This window comes from Amphiprion ocellaris, chromosome 22 (assembly GCF_022539595.1).
Source record: "Amphiprion ocellaris isolate individual 3 ecotype Okinawa chromosome 22, ASM2253959v1, whole genome shotgun sequence".
NCBI lineage: Eukaryota > Metazoa > Chordata > Actinopteri > Pomacentridae > Amphiprion > Amphiprion ocellaris.
In genome coordinates, this window is record NC_072787.1 from 18602970 (window position 1) to 18619226 (window position 16257).

Consider the following 16257-nt stretch of genomic DNA (forward strand, 5'->3'; position numbering starts at 1 on the left):
TCAGAGGACCATCACTACATGGGACCAAGCCGGTGACGTATGCGGAAGTAGTAGCGCGGCGAACATGCCAAAACAAGAAGAGGGATCCATGCCTGAACAGAACGTGAGTACCTGAAAAGATCCAAAATCACTTTCACGTCGAGACACACTTAGAATATACAATTAATTTAACGGTATTTTATTAAATGTGAGATTACGAAGCGGAATGTTAGAAAGAACAGAGTGGTTTAAGTAATACGAGCTTTCAGATCATAAATATAATCTAAGTTTGCATAAAGCTAGTCTTTCATAAGGTGCTGTTTCATGTTGGGAACATAAACTGTCTTAGGTCACTACTCCAAATGGATTCTAAGTATGTATATTATTACTATTATCATATCTGTCGCTTGTACAGTAAGAATAAAACACATTCATTCTGACCAATGACTGATTGTTACCATATCTTTGACCTGTTTCTTTTCTGCTTTTTTTTGTTGTGGCACAGACTGAAGTGTTGTTGGAAGCAGCAGAAATGTCCATTTTTCCAAGAATATCTCTAAAGCCTGAAGTGACTGAATATCTTAAGAGTGTCTTCTTAAACAAGGAGGTAATGATTTACATGCTTTTGTTGGAGACTCACTTTATATGTATAGAAATAAACAATTTCTATTGGGGTGATGTTGAAACCTTCAGTAAGTCATTAAAATATATGAATAGTGATTCCCCATAAAACAGTTTCTTTATTTTATTCATTTATCTGTTATATTATGTTTTTTTTGCCAGTGTTATCTCTCCTCACGGTAGGCTGAAGGTCCTTTTAAAGCTGTAAAACTGTCATATTGAGAACACATTCTCTCAGTAATACCAGAGTCAGCCCTAAAATTGCATGTTTATGTATCACCGGGGAAAGTAAACTTCTCTTCACATGGTTAAAACACCAACATAGAATCATCCTTGGTGTTCTCAGTTGTAGATCCAACTCTTTTTCTGTTCAGTACTGTAAGATTAATTATTTTGCTTCAGGCAATTAGAGGTATTTTAAATACAGATGTTAGTTTTAGAGACCTTGTGACACATTTGCAAGCTATACATCATATCTTAGTGACTAAAAATAAAGATGAAACTTAGTTTTTGTGTCTAATTTTCAGCACATCACTTTTTCGGTAAACATTGTATTAAAAGTTTGGACAAACCAACACTGACATGATTTCTAAACCTTCTTGGTTATTCTAAACTGCTAAAACATCGAGTAAGTTACAGATAGACGGACAGTTAAAGAGCCTATTCTTCAGAACATTTCTTTAGGGATCAATCAGGGAAGGAATGTAGCAACAGCCAGACCAAATTAGAAAACAAACATCTGTGTCATAATTTCCATAGTCTGAGTTTCTGTCCATCCACAAACCAGGAGTTTTCAAACCAAAACTGTGTTTTGAAATGTCTCTATTTTAGGGGCTCTAAAACTTTGGAGTAGTGAGAACAAAATGTATAAATAAAGCAGAAATACATTTTAGAATGAAAACATGAGTTTTTTTATCCTTAATTTGTACTTTATGTTGATTGTTTTATTTTATTTATGATATTTTATGTATTTTATTGTTTGATTACTTATCATAAAGCAAGTGACTGATCTCTGAAGCAGTGCCGCTGTCTTATAAACTCTATTAAGCACTTCTTCAGTTGGGTTTTCTTTCTCTCTTTGTATGTGTTGTGGCGCGTTCAGGTGTTGGCAGCTGTTGGTCATCAGGAGGCAGACTGTCGTTTCCAGAAGCTGCTCACATGTTTGTCTCATCCGCCTTCGTACACTTGTGTTCGAATCAGCACTCATCTGGCTCCTCTGGAGGAGATCAGACACAAGTTAGGGGAAGAACTGAAGAAGGTGAGTCCTGGAAGTTAGTATTTGTTTTCTGTGTGTCCAGTGGAGTCCTGAATGCTCTGTGTTGTTTCTATTGAAGCAGCAGATGTGCAGCTCATCAGCACAGGACGTCTCCATTCAGATTCTTCCACACCCACGAATTACAGATGTGCTGCTTCTTCCTGTCGACGGGCCGAGGTATGTGAGGAATGCTGCAGCAACGTCAGACGAATCTGAATCTGTTCTGTGGAGTAGCATCAGTCTGACCGCTGAGCTCGAGTTTCCTCAGGCTAAAAGCCACATGGAATATAAATGAATGGCTGCAGACAACACAGTAAATATGTCAAATTCATGTACATGATGCTTTTTAAAGTATTTTTTTATGACTTCCCTATTTTTTTAACATCTATTTTGAATGTGTAGAAGCATAAACGTTACCTTAAAGAAAAGGAAAGGGTTTAGAAATGTAATGAATTGTTCATGTATGTATGACTTCTCCTGTGTTCTCAGAGCTGTGGAGCAGCTCAGCTCGGAGGTGGTGGTCGGTGCTCAGTGTGGCAGCGCTGTGCTGAGAGGTGCTCATGTCTTCGCTCCGGGGATCCTCGCCAGCTCCAAGTGTAAGAATCAAACACATACTGAGCTGCACAAAGGTTTCAGGCACCCGAAGTAAAGTAAGAATGCTTTGAGAAACAGTGTAATCCCAGTGGAGATCAGTGGCTCTGTGGATTCTCCCAAGCATCTGGATTTGTGTGAAAGTTCCACATCTTACATCATATCATTTCATATCACTTTTACTTTGTTGTTTGTCCTCCCTGTGCTGCGTTTTTCTTCTCAGACATGAAAGCAGGAGATGTGGTGTCAGTCTTCTCTGACTTGGAGGGCAGGTGCACCAGAGGAATGACGAGTTTCCAGGGGAAGAAGGTGTTTGTGGGAAATGGAGTCGCTGAAATGGATCGATCCAGCATCTTCTGCACAGATGAACCTGCCAGGTAGGTCGAGTTAGTTTTATTTTTTAAACTCGTTTCTCTCTGTGGCGTTGAATATTTGGACCATGAACAGTCCAGGCTGGTTTCAGTGTGATATGAGAAGGATGCTACAGTAAGAACACTGATTAAAAAGCAAATCAGGATCCTGGATGTGGCAGTTATACACAGAGAAGTCAAAGCGCACCAGTTTTCCTAACAGTATGTGACTGTGTGCTTTCAGAGGTGTCGGCGTTCGGATGGTGGAGCCGCTTTACCGGAGTCCTTCCTTTGATGGCGTTCTGCCCAGCCTGGCGTTCCTACAGGTATTTCTATTATTAGAGTCTATTAAATACAGAATAATGATTGGTTTAGCAGATGAACTGGGACAAAGTTGGAGTTTTATTTACAACCTGAACACCCAAAACCCACCAGCAAGGTTTTGAAGGCATGTTATTTTTTAAAAAATTGACAACTTTTTTTTTTGGGAAAACAGAAATAATCATTAGATTTTGAACTTTACAACATTGTTTGAACTAATAATTTGTGTTCCATCTGGAAACTTAACCAAAATTAGGCGTAAAACTGTGACATGGCATTAAAATCACACTATTTTGTTCTGTATTCTCATATTAAAAAACATAAAATTATTTCAAAAACCATTTATACTAACCAGATTCTGTAAAAAAAAAAAAAAAAAAAAAAAAAAATACTAGTGACTTGGCTACGACCAACTGTCACATAACAAAAAGTCAGGGATTTTTCAACTGAACTGGGATGAACTGCAGGCTGTGCTTTCCATCGAGCAGACAGGAGATATTTATGGAAACAAATTAAAAATGTAACTATGAAAATATCTATAGAATGTAGAGTTTTTGTTTTTTCAAGAACTGGTAACAGGCATATGGGTTCTGTAAAGCATCTTGGGACAATTTGACCTATAATTGCCACTATATAAATAAAACTGAATTGAATTGAAGTTGTGGGAACTTGGAAAAATGTTGTACCTGCTGATTCAAGGTTTTGCAAATTTGTAACACAAATAATCAAATTAATTCAACTTACATTTCTTCTTTTTTTTTTAATGCTTTGTGTCATTCTAACTTTGTGTACTGCACAAAAGACATTTTCCACTTCCCTCTTCCTCTAGCTATTGTTGTGCATTTTCTATAAAGGTGCAAGACTTTATATTGCTGTGAAAAATGAGCCCAAAAATGTGGCTGTAGCAAATGAACAGCCCTCATTTCAGTGACAGTAGGTGTATCTGTGTGTTTCTACCTGTAAGTAATTTACACACATCGCTGCTCACGCCGGCGTGATTCAATGTCCTCCAGAATCTTCCCTCTGTGGTTGTCGGACACGTGCTCGGACCTCGACCTGGAGAACGGATCCTGGATATGTGTGCTGCTCCTGGAGGGAAAACCTGCCACATCGCTGCTCTCATGAAGGATCAGGTACCACATGTCCTCCAATAGCCGTTAATATTCAGTTTCTTCTTAGTCACCACTGGCTCTCCTGCGGGGCCTCGGTTGGTTGTTTCTCTTTCCTACATGAAGAAATTAGCAGGACATCACATGTTTAGTGTATTATAATAAAATAAATGATTGTATTGTTTATTTACAGGTATTCATTTAATGTCACTTGATTCAGATGTATGTAAAAATGTTTTTCAACCACTACTACTTTTATTATTTGTTTATTTTTGTACCTTTTCAAGTAAAATTGGAATGTTTCAAAGCAGTTTTAGTGCAAACCAATGATATTTTAGTCCTGCAACTTTACTTATCTCTGTTGCTGTAAGATACAAATACTCAGTTGATTTAAACTAAGTGGAGACACTGCAAGTAAGTATTGTAACATTTTACCTCACAGATTTCACCACGAAACTTCCCCAGTTTGATTGCTTACGTTATTTTTTGTCTTGCAGGTTTTCTGAATTTGTATGTTTACATATGCATATAATATGTGCAAATTTGCATGAATTTCCAGAAAACAAAACTGAACAAGCGCTGATCAAGTTCAGTTCAAAATTCGTCTTTAATTTTGTTGACATATTAACTGTTTTACAGAAGGGACTTTTGCATCTCTTTTTATTTACCAGTACATACCATCGGTAGCCAGGGAAAAAAAAATAAAAATCAATTTTTAACATGTTTTTATGAATAAAATGTTCTGTAAATCAGGTTACGGATGATGTATGAGTGAGCTTCTCTGTTAAAACCTTCAGAATATATGAGAAATTATCCTGGAAAGTTTGTTCTATTTAAGTGAAGTGAAGATTTCTGGTTCGGCATAGAAAAGAGAAAACTTATTTTGATATCGTCCTTCAAACATAGCCTCAAACTTCGATGGGCACAATAAAAGAACTCTAAATGGCAAAAAAAAAAAAAAAAACACACACAAAAAAACAAATCTCACAAAGTACTTGATATATCAATCTAAAATTTCACAGATACCCTTTAAAATGTGCACAGATTATGTTATAAAAGTTTCTAGCAAATCAGAGATGGTAGAGCAGGAGGCCCCTAGAGATTTGAAATTTAATAACCCTTTTGAGAAAACATCCTTTAATGTTATGTATTGTGTGAAAAGCTGATTATTTACACTACCGTTCAAAAGTTTGGAGTCATCCAGACAATTTCACGTTTTCCATGAAAACTCACACTTTTATTCATGTGCTAACATAATTGCACAAGGGTTTTCTAATCAACAGTTAACATTTCAACACCATTATCTAACACAATGTAGCATTAGAACACAGGAGTGATGGTTGCTGAAAATGTTCCTCTGTACCCCTATGTAGATATTCCATTAAAAATCAGCTGTTTCCAGCTAGAATAGTCATTTACCACATTAACAATGTCTAGACTGTATTTCATATTAATTTTATGTTATCTTCATTGAAAAAAACTGCTTTTCTTTCAAAAATAAGGACATTTCTAAGTGACCCCAAACTTTTCAACGATAGTGTACATTATGACAAAAGATGTCTAAAGCTTTACATTTGAGTAGACACATTATGTAACATTAAATAATTATGCATTTGCATAAATATCCAACAGAAAAACTGTAGTAAAATAAACATCTTAACTGTATTTTGAACGACTAAAATCAAAATATCCTAAAATCTCCAAATTAGTTTTTCCCTGTAGTGTCTCACTCTGGAACACTATATAGTATTTACATTCTTTAAGGTATTTTTCATTCACTTGAGTAACATTTTAAATGCAGGACTTGTAGCAGAGTCTTTTTAAATTATATTAGTACTTATACTCACCTGAAGGATCTGAATTTTTCTCTCCCAGCCATAGAGTTTTAGAGTTTTGTTGTAACTTCTTATGTGTTTCTGTTCCACACAGGGAGAAGTCGTGGCCTTGGACAGGATCCGAAATAAGATCGATCGCATTCGTCAGAACGCACAGATGTTGCATTTACACAGTGTCAAAGCTTATTGTTTCAACAGCACACAGGCTGTGAGCGGCGACTCTGCCCAGGAAAATGAAGGTAAAGTACAGAGTTTCTGCATCTTTTTCCTTCTGTCTGACTCGACATAGTAAATATCCACCAGCTCTGTTTCCGTACAGGACCTCCCTTCCCTCCTGAGAGTTTTGACCGGGTTCTGCTGGACGCTCCCTGCAGCGGACTCGGACAGAGACCCAACATGGGCAGCACCTGGAGCCTGAAGGAGATCTGCTCCTACCCACCGCTGCAGCGCAAGTTATTCCATGCTGTAGGTTTTATTTCACTCTGATAAACAATCTTTCACATGCTTTGTATCTTCTGTTTGCACCAGATTGTTTCATCATACTGATAGTGCCTCATTTTGGCCTGTAGGTGGCAGCATCGGACAGATTTTACATGCAGTAATGGATGTTTGAATCTACATCTTAAAGGGAAAATCCACCTAAAAATGATTTTTACAAAAGTTATTCCTCTGATTTTCCCTCTGATAAGTGCTCTCATAACTGTGACTCTAATTTCTAATTTCAACAAGTGATTATTGATCCACTTGATGCTGGTGTTTTGATTTTAACGCATTATTTTCAGTGAAGGTACAGCTTGGAACTTTGAAGAAACAAGTGCAGACAGATTTACAAGTCAGATCCTTAAGTATTTTGGCAGTGACGCACTTCTTATAAGTGTGCCTCCCTGCAGCACCACAGTGGGTTTGAAACGATGCAATCAAGACGTGATTGAAGTCTTTCAGCTCAACACTTGAGATCAACTCCAGACCGTTTGTCTCTCTAATTTGTCAGGAAATAAGGAGGAAGCGGGCCACTCCTGCCCATGAAACTGCTTATCAGTTAACTCTACAATTACCTCTGAGTGTGTGAAAATGAAGGGACAGTGACAGAAATGGCTGTAATTCCTTAACGGTTAATGCAATATTTTTGTTAAACCCCCTTGAATTAAAGATGAAACTCCGCACTTGATTCGCATCTTGATTGCGTCGTTTCAGATCCGTTGTGTTGGTGTACAGACAAAATTATAAAAATGGTGTCCCTGTCCAGATACTTCTAGACCTGACTGCGTAAAAATAACCTCTTGTGGTGACTGTTGAAAATCAGAGAAGCAGCTCTAGGAAATATTTATCCAGGACTTCTTCGCGATAATCGCTGAAATATGAATAATTTTAGATTTCTTGCTTTGAGTGTGGCTTCACTGCCCCCTGGAGGGCTGTTAAAAAAAACAAAAAAAAACTACTTTTCTTTAATGGTTGGTCGTCTGGCTCACCAAATGTAGACTTTAGGTTTAAGCTGTCAGGAATTTCAGAGTGTTTCCTCCTCTTCTACTACATTACCATTTTCAAAATCCCTTTTGCTACAGAAAACAACATGGTATGTTTTCAGTCAATGACTTAAATTGTGCAAAAAGGGCAGGCATTTTTAGATTCTTACGTAAATTACCCATTTTAACAACAGTGCTCGCCTCCTTGCATGCAAATGTTCCACCTAAACTATTCCCCCCATCAGTATTTTGCAGGAACGCTGTCACTGCTTCCTGGATTTTGCACCTCTCAAGGCCAATGTGATTGCTTGAAAGGAAAAACAATTATTTTCCTCGTTTAGTAGAATAATAATGAGGTGCAGCCAGACCCTTCTCCATTGGTGACACACTGCTGTGGAAATGGTAGTGGTTATATATGACCAGTTGATTGGTAAGAATTGCAGTTTATGGGTGTTTTTATGTCTGCGACAACAAGAGGCAGCAATGAGCTTTATTTAAATTTAGAGATTTCTGCTTTAAAGTGTTTTTAAACTATATATTTTTTGTTTTATAAGAGAAAAGACTTTAAGGATGAAGACTTAATGGTGAGATTGGCGAATATATGTCTGGACAACTTTGTTTAAAAGAATCACAGCTGCTTTCAAGGGCTTTTTCATTTTTAAAGGGATATTGAACACACATTGTGCACATTTTAAAGCTTGGCCACTATGAGAGCAGTAAAATTGCAGCCTGGAAAACCAAAGCAATGAGCTGAAACTCACTATAAAGCTCTCCAAACCCAAGGGGAGCTTCATCCCTACAAACAACCGCTGCAACATGATCACATTGTGCTACACTGCTATAAAAGTATTAATTATAATTACTGTAATACTAAGTGCATCTTTCTGTGATGCTGCAGGCGATGCGGTTGCTGAAGAAGGGCGGAGTGTTGGTCTACAGCACCTGCACAGTGACTCTAGCTGAGAATGAGGAGCAGGTCGCCTGGGCCCTCGAGACCTTCCCCTGCCTCACCCTTCAGCCACAGGTGAAGCACTTTAGCCACGTGGAGAGACTCACAGATAACCACCAAGAAACGCCACTGATTCACGCTCTTTTCCCCGCCTTTCTCAGGAGCCTCACATCGGCGCAGAAGGCATGCCGGGAGCCGGACTGTCACCTGAGCAGCTGCGCCTCCTCCAGAGGTTCAGTCCCGAGCTGAGCTGGGACCAGGCAGAAACTACAACCCCCCTCCAGTGCAGAGCCGACGGGGACACTATCGGCTTTTTCATCGCCAAGTTCCTGAAAAACTGACCGGAGGGCTTGTTTTCTCGCTCGGTCCTCACAGGAGACGCGCAGGACGGGAACAATGGTGTTTATATTGCGACGCTGTGTGTGCTTTGACGGGCAAGTGTTGACAAAGTGCGCACAGAGCTGTTTACAGCATCTGCCTCTTAACAGCTGCTCTCTGAAACTGCGGGCCATATAGGGATAAGCTCTATAAACACCGAGGGCAGGAGAGAGAGGGGCGAGAGGGGGAGGAGGGGAGGGAGGGAGGGAGGCACGTGGGGATGGAGAGTGAATGAGTGTTGGCAAATGCAGCAGTGCTAGTGTCGCCATAACAACAGTGACGACACAGCTGCCATGGTGACAGTGGATTCGCTGGATCCGGGAGATCAGGAAGTAGCGTGCAGAAAGAGGTCATGAGAGGTATTAACAATTTAGTGTCTTTAGTAGTGCAGCGCACAACTGGGACGTCTAATTAGCACTTGTGCTGCCTGGAAGAGAGACGTGACGCTGGTGTCTGTCTGAATCAGAGCCTCGGCACCAAGTTACGCTCAGGTTTTCAGTACCAAGGCACATGAAAAGACAGTTTTTTGTCAACTCTGTTAAATATTTATCGACTACACATTGTCGTCTTAGCATAAATAAGTCCTTTCTATGTATTTAGCATTCATAACACACTATAATGCAGTTACAAGTGGACATTTCTAAATTTTTAGGTTTACTGTTTCACAATATTTGTCAACAACTACAACTTATTCTCTAAAGAAATATTTATAATAGTAGAGCTTTGTCACTGTTTATGAGAACTTCCGACGATTAATCAGCGATTACGATTAATATAAAACGTGATTATTCTAGTGTAAGAATTAACTACGTTTCTTCTTCTTACATGATCCTATTTAGAATATCTTGGAGTTTCAATAGTTGTTAAATCAAAATCATACATTTAACAGGCATTTTTTAGAACGTTTTCATTGACTAAACTATTAGTGAAAATAGCCAACATTGTCACTCATTATCTGTTTATATAAGAGCTGCTGTCAGTTAGTTGATCAAAAGAGGTTCTGAAACTGTCTTAACAACCTCGTTTTTTAAGCAAAAATATCAACCATTTGAGGATTTCAGTGTAAGAATTGATCATCTTTCTTTTCTTACATTTTCTTTATAGAATATAATGGAGTTTGGATCGTTTTAGTGACAAAATCATACATTTAATGAAGATTTTTCAAAGCTGTCTGAGGTTTCATTGACCAAACCATTAGTGAAAATAACCAGCGTTATCACTCATTATCTGTTTATGTGAGAGCTGCTACAATTAATCAGTTAGTGGATCAAAAGACAATCTGAAACTGTTTTGATACTTCATTTTTCAAGCAAAATATAAAACATTAGATGGTTCAAATGTGAAAATTGACTGCGTTTGTTGCTCTTACATTATAGTTTGGATAAAATCAGACATTTATTCAGCATTTTTCAAAGCTCTCTGAGGTTTTAATGGACCAAACTATTAGTGAAAACAAACAACAAATGATGAAAATATCCGTGCCCACAGGAGGAGGCGTTTTTGTATTAATGTATTTAAAGAATACGTGATAAACTTTATCTGCTAAGAGTGCGACTACATTAAAGTGTGTTATAAATCATTTATTACATCTTCATATGCTGCTTACAAAAGCTAAATATGGGGATTTAAAGTCTGCACGCTGAGCATAATTTATAGATTTGTGCCTGCAGTGCACAAACATCTGGCCTGTTCTCTCGTCATGCAGCATTTTGAGGACCTTCACAATGACCTCGGCTCAATCCCTCTTCCTGGGAATACCATCACACTGACTGTTAGATTCCACGCACACATCTGCCTGCACTTCACCTCCCTGCATCTGTGCATTTAACTGTATGCGGAGGCAGATTAAAATGGCTGCTCGACTCGCCGCAAAGATTTTGAGGGTTGTTTTTTTTTTCCTGTTAAAAAAAGTCGGCTGCATCTCTGAAGGCGCTTGTTTGTCTATTTTGGAGGCGGCTGTGTGTGGAGAAGCAGCTTCCTATTTTAGATGCATCCCCTCAGCATTGTCATTCGTGTTGGGGTTGTCATGGCGACTCAGGAGGCAGGCCGGTGAGTCTACCTCAGTTTTTCAGAGGAGTTTCAGATGACTATTTATAGACGCCGCTTCCCTCCTCTGTCTGGGTCCTCTGACAAAACACATCAAAATCTTCTCCCGCCACACCAGTCCTTTGTTGCCAACTTTATTTTTCTATATTTATGCATTATGTACATACACATGTACACTGTTATAAAATCTGTATCGCTACCAATGTAGCATAGAAATGGAAGAGTTCTTTTAATTACAATTTTCAGGCAAAAACAAAGAATGTGAGGAGATGGTGTGTAAACAGACGGGCAGAGTGCATGGACTCAAACCTAACATCAATTCAACTTGTTAGATTTTTAGTATTATGAATAATACATGATATCATCGACTCTTGAACACACAGAGCATGCGGAGGCTCCTAAAACATCCCAAACGTCTTCACTTTTAATAGATCTTGTGTATCAGTGGGGGGGAGGGGTGAAAAGATGGCAAAAAGATGAAGAAAACAACTATTTTTATCTGGAATTACTTGAGTTTGTTTTGCAAATGCATCTTTTAATTTTCAGTGAAGAACATACTGAACAAAATTCTCCTAAAATGAACATTCTTTGTACTAAGAAGTGGGAGTTAAAGTGGGAATTAAACAACATTCATTAGAAAAGGGGTCAGACTTAATAAAAGATGAACCATAACGGAGTTTTGGTAGTAGAACTACAGGAAGTGGCAATATCATATCAAATCGCTTTCACTTAAAACCAATGTGAATCAGTAAAAGTGCAGAATAAAGGGTGTACCAATGTTATAAAATGTTTCTGGACCCATACAAAGAACAGTACTGCATGTAAGAGAGGAAGTTACTGTAGAACTTGTTTGTCTTGTAAGGCAAGACTAAGGTGCGCCTCGAAGGAGACATAAATATGTCAAAACCAAATGTTTAAAACGGACGTAGAATAGAAAAGGGACCAAGCAGTAAATGATGAACATAAAATTAAAGGAGCAGTCTGACATTTTGGGAAATAAGCTCGCTCACTTTGTTGCTTCGAGTTGGATTGTCACCACTCTCACGTGTCAGTAAAATATGAAGCTACAGCTAGCAGCCAGTTACAATAAGCTAAACTCCCCAGTGACACCAAAACTTGTTAGTTTTGGGGTTTTTTTAGATTTTGTCACAGATTGAAGAACCAAGATGTGGTAATAAGTGGAGTTTTAGAGGTGCTGGTTGGTATATTTTTACCTTCAGACAGAGTAAGTTGAGCCGTTCTCTCCTGCAAGGTCCTTATAGGAAAGTCACACCACTCTGCAGCCATCTTAGTAAGACTCCCTGGCACTTATTTCAGCTTAACCAGATCCCTGTCTAAATGAACAAGGAGAGAAAGCTGTCACTGCAATATCAATGGTCACTGTAACATAAAAACTGCCTGTGTAGAATCACTGTTCTGATTAAAAGTGTTGAAAAAGTTCAATGATTTTGCCTCAAAATTAGATTTACAAACCATTTTTCCACATAGGTTGTACTTCCGCTTCACATACACACATTTTCTCAACACCTGCATTAGTGCAACAACATGATTGGTTGAATGTTTCCCTGTTCCACCGTTAAAGAGCAGATGATTGGCTACATCAAGTGCCATCTTATTACATAATAAATAACAGTGTAGGGTTTTATAATCATTTAATATTTATAATTGCTGAGTAACTTTGCTTCTCTACAGGAGGGCGCTTTAGCTCAGCAACTGCTTTTTCCAAAGTGCTATGTAGATGGCAGTGACTTGACTGTTAGGGCTTTACTGCTTTAATTATTTCACTTGTGTAAATTATATTGTGTATTCTTTATGTTTTAACTGTGTCTTACTAGCTGCTACATGAATAGAGCTATTTTATTTATTATTATCTTTAGCATTACGGAATTCTCCTATAAATTTCTTAAGATTTTTTTAAATGACCAGTCTCTCCTTTCTAATGCCTCTGTTTCCACTCTGTGCTAACTAAGCTAAGCTGCTGCTGGCTACTTACTTCATTTGTATTTTCCAGATATAAGAGTGGTACTGGTCGTCTTATATGCTCTCAGTTTTACTAGGCACACCTAACTAAAACTAACGCAATTAAATACAGCAGTCTTGCAACAAATCATGTTCAGTTTTTGTTTAAAGTGTTTCCTAGAGGTGCTGATTCATCTTCAACAAATAACTGATGAGTTGTCAACTATTAAAATGACATTTTGATAATCGATTAATTGGTTTAGTGTACTTTTTTAGGGGAAAAAAATGGAAATTTTCCGATTCCACCTTCTTAAATTTGAATACATTCTGGTTTCTTTACTCCTACTTGACAGTAAACTGAGTATTTTTAGGTTAATATTTTCATAGACTAAACAATTAATTGAGAAATTAGTCAATAGACTACTCAGTAAAGCAATTAGTTACATCCCTGCTGTCTGCCTGTTTTCAAAACTGCAGTTTGTGATGATGCTGAAACATTATACTGGAAGCTGCTTCTGTTACTTATCTTATCCTCATTGTTATAAATAGGGTGGACAAAACAATAGAAACACAGTATTAATACAATAAGATTCAACAGAATCACAAATGACATTCTCTGAATTTATAAAGTTGAATCAACACCTCTTTAAAACAGCGTCAGCTAAAACTGAGCATAGTAACTTTCATGAAGCCAGCATTTATTGCAGGACTGTTGTGGATGTGTTTCAGCTCTGTGCCTAATAAACTGGCAACCGAGTCTAAGTGTAAGTGAGCGAGTAACAATATTTCCCAGATTGCCAAACGTTTCTGCAAATACAGCTGTTGGCCGGTCAACCTGTGCAGTCAACACTCACAGTAGTCTGAAGGAACAAATTATTCAAGTGGTAGCAAGCAATAAAAATCAATAATAGAAACAATAAAAATAATAATGCTAATCACAGAAAGCACAGCTCAGTACAGAAAAAAATTCTGCTTTCGTGTCATGCTTTATCAAACACAGGTTTAAAATATGCATATTTGAGAATATTCATGCATATCCACACATAAACAACGTCTATGCATAGATACACACATACATATATTTATATTTGTATCTATGTAATCAAAATCCTGCCATTGAAAAAGATGCAACAGCATTTACAAAGAAGTGTACATAAATAGGATGCTGTGGTTTCAGGGTATAGCAGCACGATGGGAGAACAGAACGGTCTGTACGAGCAGAGTCCAGATGAGCTTCAGGGGGGGTTTGGTCTGTCACTGGTGGATGTACGAGTCTCTGGCCCACTCCCCCGCCTCACCCCTCTTTTTGGGAGCCACCTCCCCCTCTCGGTCCCTCTCTCTGTCCCGGTCGTAGTAATGGTGGTGGTGGTCACGTGCCGGCCGGTGGTGGTGGTGAGAGCGCTGCTTGTTGCGTTCGTTATGGTCCTGCTCGCGCTCCTTGGACCGGTGGTGTCCCGTGCTGTGTCCGGCTTCGTCCGCCCCGCTGCGGTGGTGGTGGTGGTGGTGATGGTGGTTGTGGTCCCGGTGGGGCAGCGGCTCGTAACGCTGTTGCTGCTGGGGGTGCCCCTCCCCCAGATCCTCGTCATCCTCCTCTTCCTCCTCCTCCTCCTCCTCCTCTTCCTGGTGGAGGAGCTGAGCGCGTGGCTCGATATAAGCCGAGTCCTTGCTCTCTCTGCTCTCTCGGCTCTCGGGGGTCTCAGAGTCCAAAGTCTCCTGCCGTGAGAGGCCCCTGGCTCGACTGCTGTGGTGGTGGTGGTGATGATGGTGGTTGTGGTGCTCAGTCCTGGTGGAGGATGAACGGTGGTGGATGTGCTGGGCTCTCCTGGACGACTCTGTCCTAAGAGGCCTCTCCTCCTCATTGCCCTCCCCCTCGGCCTCGGCGTCGGCGTCGGCCTGGTCCAGGCTCTGGTGGTGATGGTGGTGGTGGTGGTGGTGATGATGGTGCTGGTAATCCTCTCTGGAGCCCTTCCTCTCCACCAACGCTTTATCTCCCTTCTGCTCCGTACTGTTGCCCTGAGATTAGCGGGAGATCAGTTAGTCAGTAGGCTGGCACGAAATAGGAAACCATGAAACTCCACTGCAAACACGCACAAACTAATACTCACATCACCCTTGTTGTTTGTGCTGCACATTACACTTATTTGTCTAAATTCACACACAACTTGAAACCAAACATGTCACACTTGAACGCACACACTAGCTTGTCAAATCCACTGACGGTTGACTTTGGTCTCGGAGTAAGATTCAAGAAGCACTCCTCAGTTTCAATCTTCGTCGCAGGCCTCGCCACACTTACCACGCTAGCAATTACAAGTCAAGCTCACTCCTGCTCTTCATCAAAATCAGCGAATTCCTCATTCTCAGTCTTACATTTCCCATTGTGATGGCAGAGGATGGAGAAAAGGGGTAGAAATAAGGGATTATACAGCATTTACAAACTACTCAAATGACCCATAAAGGAATGATTATAAATAACACTTATTAAATCAACAACATTTTACTCACAAGACTGGTCACAGAAAACTGAGGTCTTATAAAATAAGCTACACTTAGTAGTATGGCAAGTTTGGTGAATGTGGAATCAAGGATTTTTATGCAACACACAACCATCTCACTGCCTGTTTACTTCTATATGATCTCTACACCTCATCCATAGTCCTACTTTGTCACATTTTACACATTTTCAGAGATGTTCACACACCTTCTGAGACATATTGAGGATTGATTGTATAACATCATATATATATATATATATTGTATGAAAACAGAGTAGTTTAGGCCTAATATTTGCATTTGATTTAAAGAAATTATACCAATTTTCTATTGGGAGCAACAAGTACAAAGCTGGCGTTTATTTTGTGTGCAGTCACCTCCTATGCTCTTGTTTACACTGCGACAACCTCTCCTGATTATACTGGATGGTATTTTTGGTGTAGCTCTTCTATAAGCAGCCATTTTTCTGTTATTTTATATATTCATGTATCATAAATAAACACGATTATTATTGTTTTACACATTGCTAGCAAGCGGTACCCAACAAACAAAATGACAAGTTTTTGCAGGATAAGGGATCCATAAGTAAAAGTTTTTAAAAGGTTGACCAATATGGCAGATGTAATGTGAATCATTTTGTGTACACGTGAATAATCCTATGATCACTGGGCTACACTTCTCTATAAATAGCGTTTGATAAAAGTGACTTACTGTTCACACTCAGTACAGCGCTTATTCTCTCCTAAGTTGGTTCTTTGACCCTCTGAACCCCAAAATCAGCTAGTATTATCTTATAAAAAACGCCCAAATTACACCATTTATCAGAGCCACAAACTGTAAAAACAGAAAGAATTGTGAGGCCTTTAACTGTCTGACGGTCTGTGAAAAAAATCACGTGTTATGTGCAA

General features: G+C 39.1%; 2 protein-coding genes across 11 annotated transcripts in view; one reads left to right on the forward strand and one right to left on the reverse strand.

The window, feature by feature from the left end:
- On the forward strand, positions 1-10727 carry nsun6 (NOP2/Sun RNA methyltransferase 6). Of its 2 annotated transcripts, none has more exons than XM_023292309.3 (12): positions 1-103; positions 485-586; positions 1703-1858; positions 1935-2032; positions 2345-2451; positions 2670-2823; positions 3041-3122; positions 4131-4250; positions 6156-6300; positions 6381-6526; positions 8423-8548; positions 8635-10727. In XM_023292309.3, exons 1-12 carry the CDS (start codon positions 65-67, stop codon positions 8812-8814), a joined length of 1455 nt encoding a protein of 484 aa, XP_023148077.2. In that variant the 5' UTR covers positions 1-64; the 3' UTR covers positions 8815-10727. The 2 variants fall into 2 exon arrangements, with proteins under 2 accessions (XP_023148077.2, XP_023148079.2); XM_023292311.3 differs by having other exon boundaries at positions 1938-2032.
- A 684-nt stretch (positions 10728-11411) lies between these two features.
- cacnb2a (calcium channel, voltage-dependent, beta 2a) overlaps positions 11412-16257 on the reverse strand; it is a 70920-nt gene continuing 66074 nt past the window's right edge. For all 9 annotated transcript variants that reach the window (XM_055007014.1, XM_055007016.1, XM_055007017.1 and 6 more), the window contains one exon: positions 11412-14869. In XM_055007014.1, the coding sequence (XP_054862989.1) occupies positions 14111-14869 (759 nt within the window). In that variant the 3' untranslated portion in view covers positions 11412-14110. The remainder of the gene's footprint in view (positions 14870-16257) is intronic.

Coding starts and splice junctions, on each gene's coding strand:
- nsun6 (XM_023292309.3), top strand. CDS start 65: ATGCCAAAACAAGAAGAGGGATCCATGCCTGAACAGAAC. Junction 3,123..4,130: donor CCAGCCTGGCGTTCCTACAG/GTATTTCTATTA, acceptor AATGTCCTCCAG/AATCTTCCCTCTGTGGTTGT. Junction 6,527..8,422: donor AGCGCAAGTTATTCCATGCT/GTAGGTTTTATT, acceptor GTGATGCTGCAG/GCGATGCGGTTGCTGAAGAA.